General features: G+C 39.2%; 1 protein-coding gene across 3 annotated transcripts in view; it reads left to right on the forward strand.

Annotated features, from left to right (window-relative positions):
• The window catches only part of HTR4 (5-hydroxytryptamine receptor 4), a 637984-nt gene that overhangs the window by 540794 nt on the left and 79398 nt on the right, over positions 1 to 17792 (forward strand). Inside the window, exon 7 of one of the 3 annotated variants that reach the window (XM_089671103.1) lies at positions 6427 to 6503. The exons of the other annotated variants lie outside the window; for them this stretch is intronic. Coding sequence (XP_089527229.1) covers positions 6427 to 6487 — 61 coding nt within the window. The 3' untranslated portion in view covers positions 6488 to 6503. The remainder of the gene's footprint in view (positions 1 to 6426; positions 6504 to 17792) is intronic. 3 annotated transcript variants of the gene reach the window in all.

Genomic DNA, 17792 nt, shown 5'->3' on the forward strand with positions numbered 1-17792 from the left:
AAAGAGTGAATTTGCTATGATCACATCAGTGCCACGCTTTGCATCATTCAAGGATAAGTTCAGCTATTAAAAAAAATAAATGCACATTTTTTTGCAGGTAAAATTTATTATTTTCTGTTTCTGGATCAGCGATCAGAACATCAGTGGTGCCATGCAGGTTTCCCCCTGACCTGTCAGTATATCTGCTTGCACGTATATACCATATGAGCAAGCAGATAATACTGACAGGAAGGCTCAATGAACTACCACAGTACTGTGGAGCGCCATGGTAATTCATTGAAAACTACAGGCCAACAGCCGCAAAGGCTGCTGGGACTTGTAATTTTTCCCATTCATAGAATACTGTGAACAGATGATGCGGCCAAGCAGGCGGAGCTCCGTACGGCCATGTTTTTTTTAAATTGTGACAGCTAGCGAGGGGGGAGAAAATCCCGCGCTAGCTGTCACAGTGGACATCGGGGGTGGGGGTGGGGTGCAGGGGCCGGTCTGATCATAACATGTTACATCCTGAATATGGGTGTAACATGTTAAGAAGGTTAACTTATCCTTTAACCGCCTCCTGCCTGCCATATAAGGAAATTCTGGGAGGACATCATATGACATCCTCCCACTCTAACTGCACGTGTATGCCCCCCAGGTGGGACACAGCGCGGCGATCAGTGGTGCACTGTGTCCCTGGGACACAGCGAATCACCGATCAGTGGAAAGAGCTGATGACTTTGGCTCTGTCATTTGATCAGCTGTGTCCAATCAGAGCTGATCGCATGTAAATAAGGAAATGCCAGTTATCCGCATTCCTCTCCTCACGAGCTGTCACGCTGACAGCTCGTGAGGAGAGGAAAGCCAGTAATTGGCATTCCTCAGAGGGGACATCTACACTGATCATCCCCATCAGTGCAACCTGTCAGTGTCCATCAATGCCACCTGTCAGTGCCCATCAGTGCAAATCAATGCCACATATCAATGCCTACCAGTGCACATCAATGCGACATATCAGTGCCCATGTGAGCTGCCTTCCAGTGCCATCTATCAGTGCCAGTCAGTGCCACCGACCAGTGCAAGTCAGTGCCACCTATGAGTGCTGCTAATAAACGCCACCTATAAATGCCAGTCAGTGCCACCTATCAGTGGCTGTCAGTGCCGCCTATCGGTACCCATCAGTGCCACCCAACAGTTCCAGTCAGTGCTGCCTAACAATGCCAGTCAGTGCCGCCTATCAGTGCCAGTCAGTGCCGCCTATCAGTGCCATATATGAATACTGCCTTTCAGTGCCCATCAGTGATGTTGGTCAATGCCCATCAGTGATACCTGTCAATGCCCATCAGTGCCAGCTATCAGTGCCTCCTCATCAGTGCAGCCTATCAGTGCCCATCACTGCAGCCTTATTAGCGCACATCAGTGAAGGAGAAAAATTACTCATTTACAAAAATTTATAACAGAAACTAAGAAAAAACTTTTTTTTTTAAATTTTCAATTGTTTTTGGTTTGTTTAGCAAAAAATACAGTGGTAATTAAATACTGCCAAAAAAAAAATCTTTATCTGTCTCAAAAAAATGATAAAAATGTCTTATTGGTGTACAATGTTGCATGACCACGCAATTGTCATTCAAAGTTCGACAGCGCTGAAAGCTGAAAATTGGCCTGGGCAGGAAGGGGGTATAAGTGCCCAGTAGGCAAGTGGTTAATGATTGCCCAACTCTAAAAAAGAGGAGGAAGAGGGGTTAATCTACAAAAACTGGAGAGTGCAAATCGGCATCATAGCCAATCAGTTTCTAACTTCAGCTTGTTCGATTAGGCTTTGGCAAACAAAACTGGAAGCTGATTGGTTTCTCTGCAGAGCTCCTCCAGCTTTTGCACTTTCCAGTTTTAGTAAATCAACCTCTGTATGTCAGTGACCAGGCATCTGAAACCGCTAAGTAAAAAACTCCCTCTTAGGGTTGCCACCTCATCCCTTTAAAACTGAACACATATTCATTACACAGGTTCTGTGGCTGATTAAGTTGGTAATTAAACTCACTTAGTGCCTTGTCTGCATTAAATTAGCCTCAGAACCTGTGGAATTAAGAAGTGTTCGGTTTTAAAGGGATGAGGTGGTAACCCTACTGTCTCTGTCGAGGAGGTGTCTAGGTGGTGGTGATGTGTGGGGGGGAAGACCAAGATCTTAGCTTGAATCTCTCTTTACATAAAGCTCTTGTCATCTTTTACACACCAGCAAAACTGTCAAATGCCTTCAAGGATTGAGGGGAGGCGAAAAGGAATGTTAATTGACACGAAACCCTATTTGCAGTCTTTATGCAGGTCTATCAGTGTCATGTGTCAGACACTGGGTCTGGATAGGGTAGGTGTCTAGAATTCAGATATGCTTCAGGATAGACTCAGATGAAGAAATCAGAATATCTTCAGGATAAACTATCCCCAGTTCATGAGATACTAAAGACAAGAACTGTCTGCACAAATAAAAAAAAAATTCTACAATATTCCACAACTAGACAATGGCCATAGCTTTACAAATATACACTCTGAAAAAAAAATGACAATGAAAACCACAAAATGTATAGAAATTTTAGTTAGTTCAGTTTTCATCCAGTCATTGCTGTAATGTGACAGTGCAGGTTATTGTCAATTACCCTCCAAGGCACCTTCCTGCTGTGATGCAATGTCTTTGCTTCCCCTCAGCTTTCTATTGCCACCTCTAATGATGTAACACCTTCACATGTGTGCTTGAGTTACATTGTTTAAGCAGTGTTCACTGTGTATGCACTGCAGGTGGTGTATAATCCGTACAAGCTGCTGGGAGTAAGCCCTGGTTCACATATGTGCATTCCTGTGGGCCGCGTTTTGTGCGGGCACAAGAGCCCATTCATTTGAATGGACTCCTGTGCCCCGGGACAGGCAGGGAAGAAGTCCCTGCACCTCTTTGGAAACCACAGCCTGCAGGGGAATCTCGTACGGCTGCGTTTTGCAGTGTGGGCGTCGTGCCATTAGAATTAATGGTACCCGCCTATGGGTCCGCATTCTTCTGTGTGGGTGGTGCGGCTGCACAGATTTTTGTGCGGATCCGCGGGGGGCACCACCCGCACATATGTGAACCTGGCCTAAGAGAGAACTTTTTTGGTATGGCACTTTGCATATCTGTTATGTAGAAAACTCCTATTAGTTTATTTGTGGATCAGGCCAAATTTTGCAAAGTCAGTATGCATAGGTGGCCCTGATAATAAATCTATGCCTAATTTCCTCCCTAAATATTTTTTACATTGCTTAACCACTTGCCTACCGGGCACTTTTATCCCCTTCCTGCCCAGGCCAAATTTCAGCTTTCAGTGCTCTTGCACTTTAAATGACAATTGCGCGGTCATGCAACACTGTACACAAACAAAAGTTTTATAATTTTTTTTTAGACGGAGAGCTTTCTTTTGGTGGTGTTTAATCACCACTGAGGTTTTTATTTTTTTTGCTAAACAAACTAAAAAAGACTGAAATTAAAAAAAAAAAAATTTTTTTGCACAGTTTCTGTTAAACAATTTTGCAAATAAATAATTTTTCTCCTTCACTGATGTGCGCTAATGAAGCTGCAGTGATGGGCACTGATAGGTGGCACTGATTGGTACTGCTAGGTGGCACTAATGAGGAGGCACTGATAGGTGGCACTGATGGGCATTGACAGGCATCACTTGTGGGCATTGAGAGGCATCACTGATGGTCACTGAAAGGCAGCACTCATATATGGCACTGATGGGCACTGGTAGCTGGCACTGATAGGCAGCACTGATTGGACATATTAGGCGCCACTTATTGGAACTGTTAAGTAGCACTGATGGGTACTGAGAGGGGGCACTGATGGTCACTGATAGGTGGCACTAACGGGCACTTTCAGGCAGCACTGACTGGCACTGGTAGGTGGCACTGACTGGCGGCACTGATGGGTGGCACTGACTGGCACTGATAGGCGGCACTGAAAGGCAGCTCTCATGGGCACTGATTTGTGGCATTGATGTGCACTGGTAGGCACTGGTATGTGGCATTGATGTGCACTGGTATGTGGCATTGATGGGCACTTACAGATGGCATTGATTTGCACTGACAGGTAGCACTGATGGGGCTACAATGATCACCAGTTCCCTGATGATCAGTGTAAATGTCACCTCTGAGAAATGCCGATTACCAGCTCTCCTCCCCTCTCCTCATGAGCTGTCTGCAGGAGGAGAGGACTGCCAATAACCGGCATTTCCTATGTATATGTGGTCAGCTGTGATTGGACACAGCTGATCAAATGACAGAGCTCTTTACAGTGATTGGTGATCCAGGGACACAGCGCACCACCGATCACTGCGCACCCCCGAGGGAGCGCATCCGCAGTTAAAGTGGGAGGACGTCATATGACGTCCTCCCAGAATGAGAGAACCGCTGCCCTCCCATTATTACCTTATATGGCGGGCGGGTGGCGGTTAAAGACGCATTTGGGTTGATTTACTAAAACTGGAGAGTCTTAGGTGTAGCTCTATATAGAAATCAATTTGCCTCCAGTTTTTTTTGTCAAAGCTTAATTGAATAAGGTGAAGTTAGAAGCTGATTGGCTACCATGGACAACTACACTAGATTTTTCACTCTCCAGTATTAGTAAATCAACCCCATTATGTTTTTATTTAGTATACTACTTTACTTTAATAATTTCCATGCTCCATTTTTTCCATTATATGCTAACACATGATCAAGAATTGGTAAAAATACATAATTACTTTTTTAAAGCAGTAGTAAACCGCTCCCCCCCAAAAAAAAAAAATTGAGCCTTTGGCAGTTTAAGTTATATTGTGCTAAAATGCATTGCATACTAATTCATTATGGCAAAATTACCTGAAAATGAAGATCTCCAGCGGCATGCTGTCACGGATTCAAGATCTTCCATCTTTACCGTGTCTTCCTTCTGGGTTCATGGGCTTCTGCTGTATGAATGGCAGAACCGCGATGAGTCATTCCCATGCATTTGCGGGGGAATCATGGCCACAGCAGAGGTCTGAATGTACGGCACAATACATTCCATGCCCAGTGCTCATGCGCCAGTGGCATCTCCGGCTGCTGCTAAAGTAAATATCTCCTAAACGATGCAGGTTTAGGAGATATTTACTTTACCTATAGGTAGGCGTTATTATAGGCTTACCTAGAAGTAAAAATCAACAGTGTGACTTTACTATTACTTTAACTGTTTTAATTATTTTTTTTAAACCCTAATGCTTGGTGACAGCTGCAGAATGCTGGGGAATCATACATGAGCATTTTAATCTACATATTAATGGATTTTACTTGTTACCTGGAATTGCTTTAATTAATTAAATAAATAAATAAAGGTTTTCTATTAGATATGCATTCCTGTTGAATTTGGCTTTCTCTTAGTAATGAATAGGTTAATATTGGCTCTTTTTGTGTCACTCAGGCAAGCTGGCAGGAATGATAGAAACAGATTATCAACTTGGAGCAGCAGGTAGCAGAGATTTCATTTTTGTTTGCATGTAATGGATTTCATGTACGTCACTAAGACTGTGCTGTTATCTGATGCATCAGGCCCATTGTTGTTAATACAAATCTATCCTTGTCCCTTGTTCCCCTCTCTGTATCACAGAGTCTTTAAAAATATTTCGCAGACCACAATGTCCTATTCACCATCCATGTATAAAGCAAAGATTTCTTGGGTCTGAATAAACCCAGCCAACCTATTTGTATACAATGGAGACTATCGATCACTGCTTAAAAATGTCCCTTTCTAGGCTTTTTCTTTGACTTGAATAAAATTGTATTACAAAATGCTTGAATAATGATACTTTGCATTGTTGCTTGTTGCATATGTTCACATTGTGATACAATCATTTGCAATTACCGCTACACAGCTGGTATTGAAATGCTACTCCATAAAAGCAGTTTATTGTGTTATAAATGGTTATGCCAATTGTGACTATAAATTAAACTTGTCAGAAATGGTTTAAGTAGATCTTTAGGGATAAGGTTACACTTGAGGTCCTGTTGTATTTCTAATGTGTTCACTGTGCTAAAGCCTCTGCATCGTTATCTACACAGAAAAAGGTAAAAGATTCACCCACTTAGGAAGTAAGATCTTTGTATTAGTAAGAACAGCTGTAGACTGGTAATCATGTACTGTAGGTGACTCCAATGAAATCTCCATTTCCACCAGTGATCCCCATATGATTAATAGTCAGTTATGGTAACCTAAGCTAGCAAGATGAACTGCTAAAAGCTTTCAGTTGGAAATAGATTGAGGGCACAGCAAAGGAATTGAACTTCAAGCAAAAAGTATAAGAGTTGTTTGATTTCCCCTCGGTAGACTCCCTATTAATGTGTGTCTTTCTTCTTCCCCACCCCCTTTTTGTTTTCACCTGTCTCTCCTGCTCCACTCTATTCCCCTCTCCATATATAAAGTGGCTGTTCCTCTGTCTCCAAGTTCCTCCTGCTCTTCTGCAATAGACCAGTTCCCGTGTGAGTTCTGAACATGCGCTGTAAGTCTTCCTCTTTCACCCTGTTCTCGTTCCTTTGTCTTTAACTACAATTGTTGACAATGGTTGCATGTTTTGTCTGCTTATATTCCTTTACTTTAAATGTATCTATGTTGTCACTCTTCATTACTGTTTATGATTTATGCTAGTATGATAAACCAGGTAAACTTTACTGTAGGTCTAAAAGCCTTTCCCTGAAGGTCACTAGTAAGCTTCATATCAGGCCATAAGTAGACTTCTCAATTCCAATATCAAAGACATGAACCATTAACAGTACCAAAGGTGTTGGATTTGTGCTGATGAATGGTACACTTTATTTTATAAGCATAGGGGTACAGGTTCAGAAATAAAAATGTTATTGACTTGGTTAATACCTAAAAAAAAAAATAGTAAAGCTGAGTTCTGAGGGATGGATAAGTGCTATTTTATTGAACTGATATTTCACAAAGTGTGACAAAGGTATTACTGCTGGCACTTGATGTAGGTGGTATTGGGAATTCTTTGTCTGTATGGGCAATACCCCAGTATGAGATTTAGTGTAAATTCTTTAAAGTGTAAAGATAGTTGCCACAGGTAAAGCAGTGTAGGGAGGTGGTAAGAGTGGTAGCTTTTAATATAATTAGTAATACCTTTATAGTTGTAATAGTGGCATATAAGTGGCAGCTCCAGTTGCCAATTTTCAGAGCTTCACTGGAGAGAATCAAAGGTTATAGGTTTTGTTCCCCCTCCCTCTTCCCCATTTCTGGTACAAATATTTTGGTTCACTTCTAAAAGACAATGCATGTTTTAGGGTTTGAAAGCAAATGTGCATTGCCAAAAGATGTCTGCACTTGTTCTGAAAGGCTATGACGTTTACCCAAACCTTGTTGTTCAGTTTTTTGGTGCAATTATTCTATTATTATTTTATATTCAATTATATTATTGTATAATATTCTATTCAACGCTTTTAAGTCGAATAATTCAGCTTCCCTTTCTACATCCTTGATATATTCCATTTCACCTAATGAGGTTTATTTGCTCTTTGGCATACTCTGGTTATTTTAGCAAAAAAAAGTTAGATCAACCAGAAATTTGCTGTGTTTGGTGTAGATTCCATCCTAGATTGGTTTGTTTTCTATAAAATCAAAGGTTTATTGTGTCTTGTACTTTTAAGCAGTGTGTGCTTCAATGTCTTATTTATTTAATGCAAACAGATTCCTGATGAAAAAGTGCTGATTAAGTAGAATATTAGTCCGAGATTAGTTACCCCCACTCCGAATCTAGTTTTATTAGCAACCTTTAAAGGCAATACATATTAATGAACTAATTAAATGTGTGTTAAAGTGCATGTGCACGACAGACTGGTATTGCTAGATCTGAATGGACCCTTAGGGGTTTATTTACTAAAGCTGGAGAGTCCAAAATCAGACTCACTTCTGCATAGAAACCAATCAGCTTCCAGGTTTCATTGCCAAAGCTTCATTGAACAAGCTGAGGTTAGAAGCTGATTGGTTTCTATGCAGAAGGGAGTCTGATTTGGACTCTCCAGCTTTAGTAAATAAACCCCTAAGAGTCTTGGTGGACCTTATCATAGGCAGACTACATGGAGTCATTTTATTTAGTTTCCTAGTTGTAGGATGCCATAGTTTTATTACAAATTGAATATCTTAAAGCACTGTTCCAGAAATATTTTCCTCTGCTGCTACACTCTGTCAGCCAGCAGCGCTCTAATCTATTCCTTGTGTGCTGCAAAGGAAACTGTCAAGAAGCATTTACAAGCACTATGATGTCACTGGAAAATCTGCCTGACAGAGCACATTAGCTGCACATACACACAGCATGCTTTGGCTGTCTAGTACCAGTTTTCATTTCCTGGAGGCGAGTCCAGTACTGGTGATTTCTAGTATAAAAGATAATCAAATATATTTTAAAAAGAATGTAGTAAACATTATTATTTACTGCAACGTTATTTATGACTCAGATGTAATTTTTCTATTACCATTCTTTGTGAAAAGAAGTAATTGGATTTGAGATTTTTCATTTTAGAATGTAAGCTGTAACAACTGTAGTAATTATTATGAAACAAGAATATGTTAACCTGATAAAAAGATCGTCCTTCGGTTGTTTAAAACCAAACTTTGATTTTCACTTTCCACCATACACAAATTACTTTGCGGTACAGACCACAGACCCACCAACCTCATTCTCGGACCCTTGACTTCATTCTCTATCTCAATACTGCTAACCTTCTACCCTCGATTTCACTGCAAAGCAAAATATAGGTGCATGATACAATACGACTTGTAGGGAATAGTCTCCAACTACATCCAAGATCCCATAATAATCATTTATTGCACTGCAATTGTTGGACCATAGTTTCTATTCAACGTACAACTATACCAAACTCATAACTATGACACAACATGGAAAAAACAATACATGCATTTTACCTATTTTTTCAAGTTTTACATTTCTTCCTTTTTTATCAATATTAAGTTGCCATATAATGTGACAAGATAATATATGCCATATAATGTGACTTGATATTAACCCGTCAGCACCATTTGTTAACATTTTATACTTGAACCTTTATTAAAATATTTTAAAAAGATAGCAAACTTTGTCATTTCGAAAAATCACTTCCTCAACTCATTCACTAAAATATCCAACAGTTACATTATCCTGGCATCCAGTTCTTACTCCTGGGCATTTTACAAATGTATGCACAGCAGACAATATACAATTATTTAAAAAAAAAATGACAACAGGGAAGGAAAGAGGTTTTATGGTAGATGAGACCTACAGAGTCTTTTCTGCTGTGTAACTGTATCTACTAAAAATGGTTTAAAAGTTCATTTTTGCTCCCCTTTAACTCACAGGATTATTCCATTCTAAATTGATTATCTCTTGCGACCCCAGTAGTGACATTCCTTGACATATTTTCTGATTCTATTACCACTAACTTTGGAAACTCCAAACTACTGTTAACTTGGATTTGTCAATAATTTTTGCTATAAGATCAGTCCAAAGAGGTAAAGCCTACCCCTAAAAATACAATAAAACCAAAGAAAACTGCTGCTCTTGACTAATGCAACCACTAATGCAACCATTCAAATATTCTTGTACTATAATGGGGTAGCTATCTAGATAGAAGGCTGTTCCTCTGAGAAATGAACAGTTCCTCGCACACAGAAATATAGTTTGGTTTGGGTGGTTGCATCAGTGGCCTAAGGTTCAAGAACTGGTGTTTGTCTATGATTTTTAACTTGGAATCTGAACCTTCATTCTATGGGTGTTCCTTCCCAGATGTTTCCACTTTCACTTCTATAAAATAAAAGTAGAAGGGTAGGGCTGCAAGGGAGATTTTTAAACTCAGAGACTAAACAAAATATTGTAGTGCAATCTTATTGTAGCACAAGAATATACTTAAATCAAATCCGTGAAAGAGAGAAGACCAGTTGCTGATAATTTCTGCTATATGATTAGAAGCATCATGAAATCAGAGCCACTAAAATTCCCTTGTGGAAAATGTAAAATTGTACAGAGATTGTATAATTGGATTGCATAATATAGAAGAGGAGTGGGTGGAGGCTGTTATTGTTCTTGTGTAAACACACCGATTTCACTTTCAGGACCCATTTATACCTAGCATAATGGGAGCACAGGTTTTGACCCGTTTTACCTGTGACACGCATATTGCAGCCCATTGATTTCAATAGGCCACCCTACTCATTTTTGGAGTGTTGTGGTTTGCATGTTTATTACAGCTCTATTTGCAGCACTTGTCGTACTGTTTTTTATGCAGCAAACCAAAACCAAAAAATGCAAAAAATGTATGGGGTCCCACACAAAATTTATACCAGGCTCTTATCCAAGCATGGGGGAACCCACACCAAAAAAAAGGCAGTTCTGGTATGGATTATAGGGGGGACCCCACACTAAAAAAAAGCAAAAAATGTATGGGGTCCCCCACAAAATCCATACCAGGCCCTTATCCAAGCATGCAGCCCAGTAGGCCAGGAAAGGGAAAGATGAGTGAGCCCCCCCCCCAAAATCATACCAGGCCACATACCCTCAACATGGGGGTCACCTTGTCCCCATGTTGATGAGAACAAGGGCGTATTCCCCACAATCATGTCCTGGTGGTTGTGAGGGTGTGTGTAGAAGGGTAACTTATCAAAATCTGGAAACCTCCTTTAAGAAGGGGACCCTCAGATACTGTTCCCCCATGTGAATGCATATCAGGTGCATAGTACCCCTACTCATTCACCAAAAAAGTCAAAAGTAAATAAAAACACAAACACAGTTTTTACCAAATCCTTTGTTTAAAAAAAAATAACAAACATATCCCCAGATGTAAATCCATAGTTGATCACAATGAACACCAGCCATCGACCTGCACAAAAAAAAAGAAACACCCCCCCGCTAAACAAGTGAGTTTTGTGATTTGACACTCACCAAATGACAGTCACTGGATGACTCTGCCCCATGACGTCACTCAGAGACCCCAGGACGTCATAGCAGCAGAGTCATCCGATGATGTCATCTGTTATTAAGTAGCCATGCATCCTAACAACCAGTGGCTGATCCCCGCTAACAGCAGGAATGACTCATCATTGTTAGGAAACCAGTAGATTCCTAACAACCAATGCTGGCAGACAGCAGGGATGTCAGCAGGTGCTGGCTCCTAACAACCAGCACAAAAAGCTTCAAAAGCACACAAAAAATGCTCAAAAAGGCACAAATTGTGTTTCAATGCATTTCTATGGGGACAATATGCATAAAAAATGCACCAATCTGCCTGAATCAAACTACAAAAGAAGCTCCAAAACCTTTTGAGTTTCTAGCTTTTAGCTTCAGGCAGATTGTAGAGGAGATGTGAACCATCTTCATAGAAAATAATTTATTCTTGCTCCCTAAGCTTTCTGAAGCTTCTAGCTACAAAACGCTCAGGTGTGAATGGGGACTTGGTCCACTAACAGTTTTCATTTTCAGGAAATCATGAAGAAGTTTTCTATAGGGAAAACTGGAGGCTGAGGTAAGTCCTTCTCTAGAATATAGGGAAAGCTTTTTCTTTTCTTCAACAGAGGTACATTACATTGATGATATATTGGTACATAGTGAAGCTGAAATTTAGAAAAAAAAAGGTGAACTTAGCCTTTAAACTCTTGAGTTTATAGTAGTGCTCTTCAGCTACTAACAGGGAATTTGGATCCTTATAATTACTACAATCGGTGTGTAGATTGAGAATTGCAATTTTTAGTGAACTGACCTATTAAACTGTATTTTTTTTAAATGTTTGTTATTAATTTTATCGAAAAGAAAACATACATTTTAAACAAATGTTTTCTAAGTTTCAAATGAAATTAGTTGTAAGTCAGCAGGGTATTTAATTGTTCTAGGCTCCCATTTTTCTTCTACTGCCAAGAAATATTGATTAAAAAATAACCTACGGTGCATCATCAAATAATATCTACTGTCTATACAGCAATATGACATATTTAATGTCATCTTTCTCATTGCATTAAATGGCAATTCCTCAAGCAGCATTGTGCATAAGAACTATTTGGTATTTTATCAAATTCAAATTATGAATACCATGCAAACACACATAAATCAGCTAAACGAATGACAGCTCTAATTACATTTTAACTTATTTGATGTATGGCTTTATGGACAGGTAATATTGCTAGGCTGATAGCATCAATAGACTCCTGGGTCTTATTAGATCATACTTAAAAAGCAATTTAATGCTTTTTTTTTTTAACCCTGTAAGTACTTGTCCACATTATTGCAAATTTAAGATGCTCTAAATATTTATTGTATTCATTTATAAATTGATATAATTATTGTATTTACATATTAATTACAGGGTTTTAAGGACTTTTAAGCTCTGAAAAATATCCTGAAAAATGGACAGAGATGTAAAAAAAACCCAATTCTTTTTTTTCAAATGTTAAAATGTGTTTATTATGATACACCGCCACCCCTATGCTGCAGTATCAATTTAAACCAAAACAGTGTAGAAATACACATTTTGGTTTTTAGTTATTATTCCTGTTTCCAGATATATGTAGTGCTGCAATTTTAGGGTGCACCAAGCACATCTGATTTTCTGCTTCATGCAGTATCAAAATATATATATATATATATATATGATTTATTTTTGTTGAATGAACTTCCACTATGTCATCTAACATCATTATCAGTAATAGCCTTGTCTGACATCTAGGAGCTGTGCACATTGTTGGCTGCTAGCCATCAAAGGCAGGATATAGAATAATGTTCCCTCAGTATCAGCATCCTGCAAAGAAATGCTACTCTATAGATTTCATGCAGGAGTCAGAGAAAGGTAAGGAGCAATTTCAGGATATATAATGTATATTTTACAAGCTTGATCCTGCAGGCTCAGATCTAGGTGATGAGGTGAGTTCCACTCTTCTGATTCTGATCTGATCCTTCTTCTCCCCTTTGCCTGATTAGGCAGCATGGCTTGGGAAAGAAGAGAGGATAGGAAGCTACCATGGGATTGGCTGTGAGGACCTTAGTGAGTAATGCTGTGTGGGAACAAAGCAGTTCAGCAGAGGGCAGGGGCATCTGGAGGTCTCTGGGAATGTGGTCATCAGCAGCCCTTCCTGATTGGGGTAACAACAAGGTAGGAGCTCAGCAAGTAAAAAAGGCCTACTGTAGTCTAGGGTGTGGTCATAGTGGGCAAGTGGAGGGTCTGAGCTGGCCATCAAGGTACCCAGGCAAATGGTGTATCTGTTAGCAGACAGATACACCAAATATTTCACCAAGATGATGAGGGGTTGGTGGGTGTTAGCCAGATGGTGTCACACACGCAGTACACATGGCTGAGACTTATTCACTATTCCAGAGCATTATCTATGCTCCTTGCTGCCACCTCCAGGTAAAATTCTACTGTAATGGTTTTTTTAACTCAATAGACCTATCCTTTAAGCCCCTCCCACCTTTAGTGCCATGTTTCCACACCTAATTCTCAAAAGCACACTTTGCATGCTCTACCTCCTTCTCATCCCCTAATATGAGAAATTCTAATTTCCGATATGGTGATCAGCAATGATATCAGCCCTTTGAGGGCTTGAAAGATCAGCTGAAATAAGCACTCTGACAACTGTGACAATTATCACCAGAGGCATACCTTGAATGTAGCATATACTGTGCATGCATTTGTAGGCACAACGTAAATGAAACTACAGAAAATATCATTGATAAGTTTGATTAGGGATTTTTAACAATTAGTGAACCTTTCTAACTTATGTTTTTGTGTAAAATGATCAAATTGATGGGCTTAGTATTGCTTTACTGTTCAGATCATGGTGACTGGATTAAGACTTATTTTCTGTACTGAGCAGGGCTATGTGCGCTGTTCACTCAGGGTTACTTATAAAATTCAAAAACGTGAATTATCAGGATACGGTAAATACATGTAAATGGGAAAATAAAAACCCAGAGCAAATACATCACAGACAAAAATTGTCAAAAAATAGAAATTGGGGTTCCAGTAACATGTAATGTATAATAGCCTGACTTTTTTCCAGCATTGACAAGGTTAATTTCTATAGCTATTTCTAAACTCCCACTCACTGCGTGGGATCATAGCTCATTATGGCAGATTTCCCTGTCAAACAGGCTTCTTTTGTCTCTACAGCCTCAGTGGGGACCACCCTTCATAAAAAATCATTTGCTTCTGCCCCTTTCACCTATCACAAACATCGCCCCTGGCGAAGCCAAGCTGTGACTGCCATTGTACGTAACATCTGCTGGAATTTCACCTGTGCAAGGGCTTGTGAATAGGAATAATGACCTGTGCAATCATACCTTGCTAATAAAAGTTTGCATATTTAATTCCATATACCAGAAACATGACTTTTGCAGCACAATATATTACAGGTGTCATTCAGTCACACCAGCAATTGAAGTGGGAAGCCATCACATGTATCAGATTCATTTAGGAACAATAGTGTCACAGAGCAGCCTTGTTGTACTACACATGGCTCCTGCCAACCACCATCCAGGTTTCTGTTTTGTGTACGCATTTATTTTTTTGCTGGACTTTGTGTATTGTGCATCTCACAAAACATCTATTCTTGGGGGCTTGTTTTTATTCTCCATACAACCTGCAGAGGGGCATGAAAAACACATTGAATTCACTCCTTCAGGCAGAAGCATCCAGCATGGCTCTGAAAATAATCAAAGTAAAAATACATAAAGGAAGCACTGCTTTAAGCACATTCTATACAAATAGAAGCTTGCATACTGATCTGCTGTTTGTTTGTTGTATGTACAGTATGTTAAATGATAAAAAGAAAGGTACACAGCATTGTTTTTCAAGCTGTGTTTTGATTGATTCATAACCAGGTGGTGGGCAGATAACACAGTAATGAAAGTTGCCACTGTACTAGGAATAGGTAATTGGGATTTAAATGTAAACTTTAAAGAATCAGTACCTATTCAGATTGACTTGATCCTATTGGCTGGCTTTGCATGGTAAAGGAAACCTGACTAGAGAACTGCCAGGAGTATATCTGATGTCAAATATTTCACATGCCGCTCCGGGCGAGATCAGGCTCCACACTTCACAATCACATCTCCGGAATGTTTCCACCAATTGTACCAGTCGCAGGAATACCGCACCCCAAGATGCAAAATAATGTCTTCCTTTATTTAGCAAGCAGGAACAAGTTCAATTCTGACACGTTTTGCACTAGGCACAGCGCATGACAAAACCACTACCCATACACCATTACATAGAAACAAAAATTATTCCCATATAATAATTAGCCCCTTCATTATTTAAGCACATAATTGTTATAACATTCTATTGTGCAAGACAAAAATAGATATATTTATATATTTGTGTTATATATATATATATATATATATATATATATATATATATATATATAATATATTTTTAGATCTAAACCTTTTTTATTTTTATTTTTTACAACGTAGAGCATTTGGATTTGAATGCATATTGTGCTATATCACAAAAAATAAATGCAAAAATAAAATGTAGCAATAAAAAAACAAATAAACAAAACAAATGCAATTTGTTACGTTTTTCAGAATGCAGCTGTATTTTAGTAGTTTTGCCATTAGGTGAATGCTGTGAATTTATGGATGTATGCATGGTGGCATTTGTCATTCCTTGAGAAAGTGCTGTGCCTAGCTTGAAACATGTCAGAATAGAACTTGTTCCTGCTGGCTATGTTAATAAAGAAACATTTATTTGGCATCTTGGTATGCCACATTCCTGTTACCGGAATAATTTACCTAAAAAAGTAGATTCATTAATTGGATATGTAGTATTTATCTGTACAATAACATACAAAGCCATTTACAACTCTGCCTCAAGCTATCTTGCCTCCAGAAATCACCCAAACTGTCCTCTCCTCCCAAGACCTCCTGCTCTCTAGCTCCCTTGTCTCCTCCTCCCATGCTCATCTACAGGACTTCTCCAGAGCCTCTCCCATCTTCTGGAACTCCCTACCCCAATCTGTGTGGATATCTTCTACTCTATCCACTTTTTGAAAACTCATCTCTCCAGGGAATCCTGTCCTGCCTTCAGCTAATAACCAAATCTTTTATTCTTCCCATCAGTTCATCTCTCACAGTTATAACCTTTTGTTCCACCAGTCCTCCCTATTATTTATTTATTTCTTTCAGGTCAAATTACGCAGCGCTTTACATATATATTGTACATTCACGTCAGTCCCTAATACTATTAGATTGTAAGCTCCCAGGAGCAGGGCAATGTATAATAATAATACCTATATTAGATGTTTGAAAGCACTGATTCAAAGAAGATGCCATAAATGATTAGGGCACTATTTCACAATATAAACCTGTCTGTGATACATTTCTACATTTACAAAGTCCACAACTATTGCCAGATCAAATATTTATTGTATTTTATAACTTCAAAGCATCCTTTATCTATCAAAAACATAATTTCTCCGTACTTTTTTTTTTTACATATTTTTGCTTTATGAAATTAGATTTTTTTTTCTCTCTGTTGTGTCTGAAGTTTTTTTCCAAATGGTCAGCCCGCCCCTGCACAGAACATGGGAATGCAATTATTTTAGTAAATATAAACTGCTAAATACCTTTTCTCATCAGCAGTTAGAGCAGTCTTGTGTCTTCTATCAGTGTCCGGCAAAGCACTGGTTAAAGCTTGCAGGAGGAGTTTTTATTTTGCTCTAGGAGGATGCAGAACCCCTGACCTCTGTCTGGACAGTGCCAATTGGCACTCTCCCAAGAAAAACAAAAACCTCTCTAGCAGTACACAGCAAACCGAGCATGTGCAGCATGACGTTACACAATATGTCTTATGAGATAAGAGGGGGATACTGGAAGAAGGGTAGGATCAGAGAAGTCAGGACCAAACAGCGTTTTTACACAATGCAGAGGATTAACCCCTTAGGTTCCACAGTGAGTATAACAAACATGTGTTACTGCATATACAAACTGATTTTACTGTTGTGGCTTTAGTAACACTTTAAATGTTTTTAGACACTCAGCTTATTGGTTTGGTGTTTGGACTTCACTGAATAGCTTCCAAACCTGAGGTCCCCCATTTGTAGGGGCACCATGATGGTTTTAAAGGGCAGCATCACCAGAGCCATTGTCCCACATATACATTTTTTTGGTCTTCTCCAATTATGATGCATTGATAAATTTAATCCAGTACCTTAGTTCCATATATTCCTATGCTATCCAATGCTCATCGCTGAGCCTCACATGAAAATGTTTCTACAACATCCCTTATAGAAACAGAAGACTCACTGAAAATATGAATGCACCATACTCATTTAATATATTGTATGTGTAAGATCTTCTCACTCCGTTTACAGATCACAGTTGCTATGTGTGTTGACATCCACGCATGTGTATGCAGCCCTGATGGATTTTAGTGACCCAGTGCCTATTTCGCTATTTTGAAGAAAGGCTTTTTAGACTACACACTATACATATACACTGAGGCTCCTCCTGAACCATTTGCAGCTATTCTTGTTTTCTGGTAATATACATCATATAAATAATTGCCCATCAGCCAAGGTCAGATCAGGATACAGTGCAGTGGAAGCTGGATAGACAAATGCATGCTAGGAACAGACTTAACTTTCAATTTCAACCTTCCTTTCTGAGATTATGTGGTCATGCATATGCAGACAGTGTAATATCATGAATATCAATGAGCACTCTGTTAAATTGTATAGTGTTTATAGCATATTTACAGAATGAGAAAATACAGAAATGGTATGTTTTAAGTACCATCATAAAACC

Source organism: Staurois parvus, unplaced genomic scaffold (genome assembly GCF_062004578.1).
Source record: "Staurois parvus isolate SC_StPar_1 unplaced genomic scaffold, SC_StPar_1.0 ptg000099l, whole genome shotgun sequence".
In the NCBI taxonomy this organism is placed as follows: Eukaryota; Metazoa; Chordata; class Amphibia; order Anura; family Ranidae; genus Staurois; species Staurois parvus.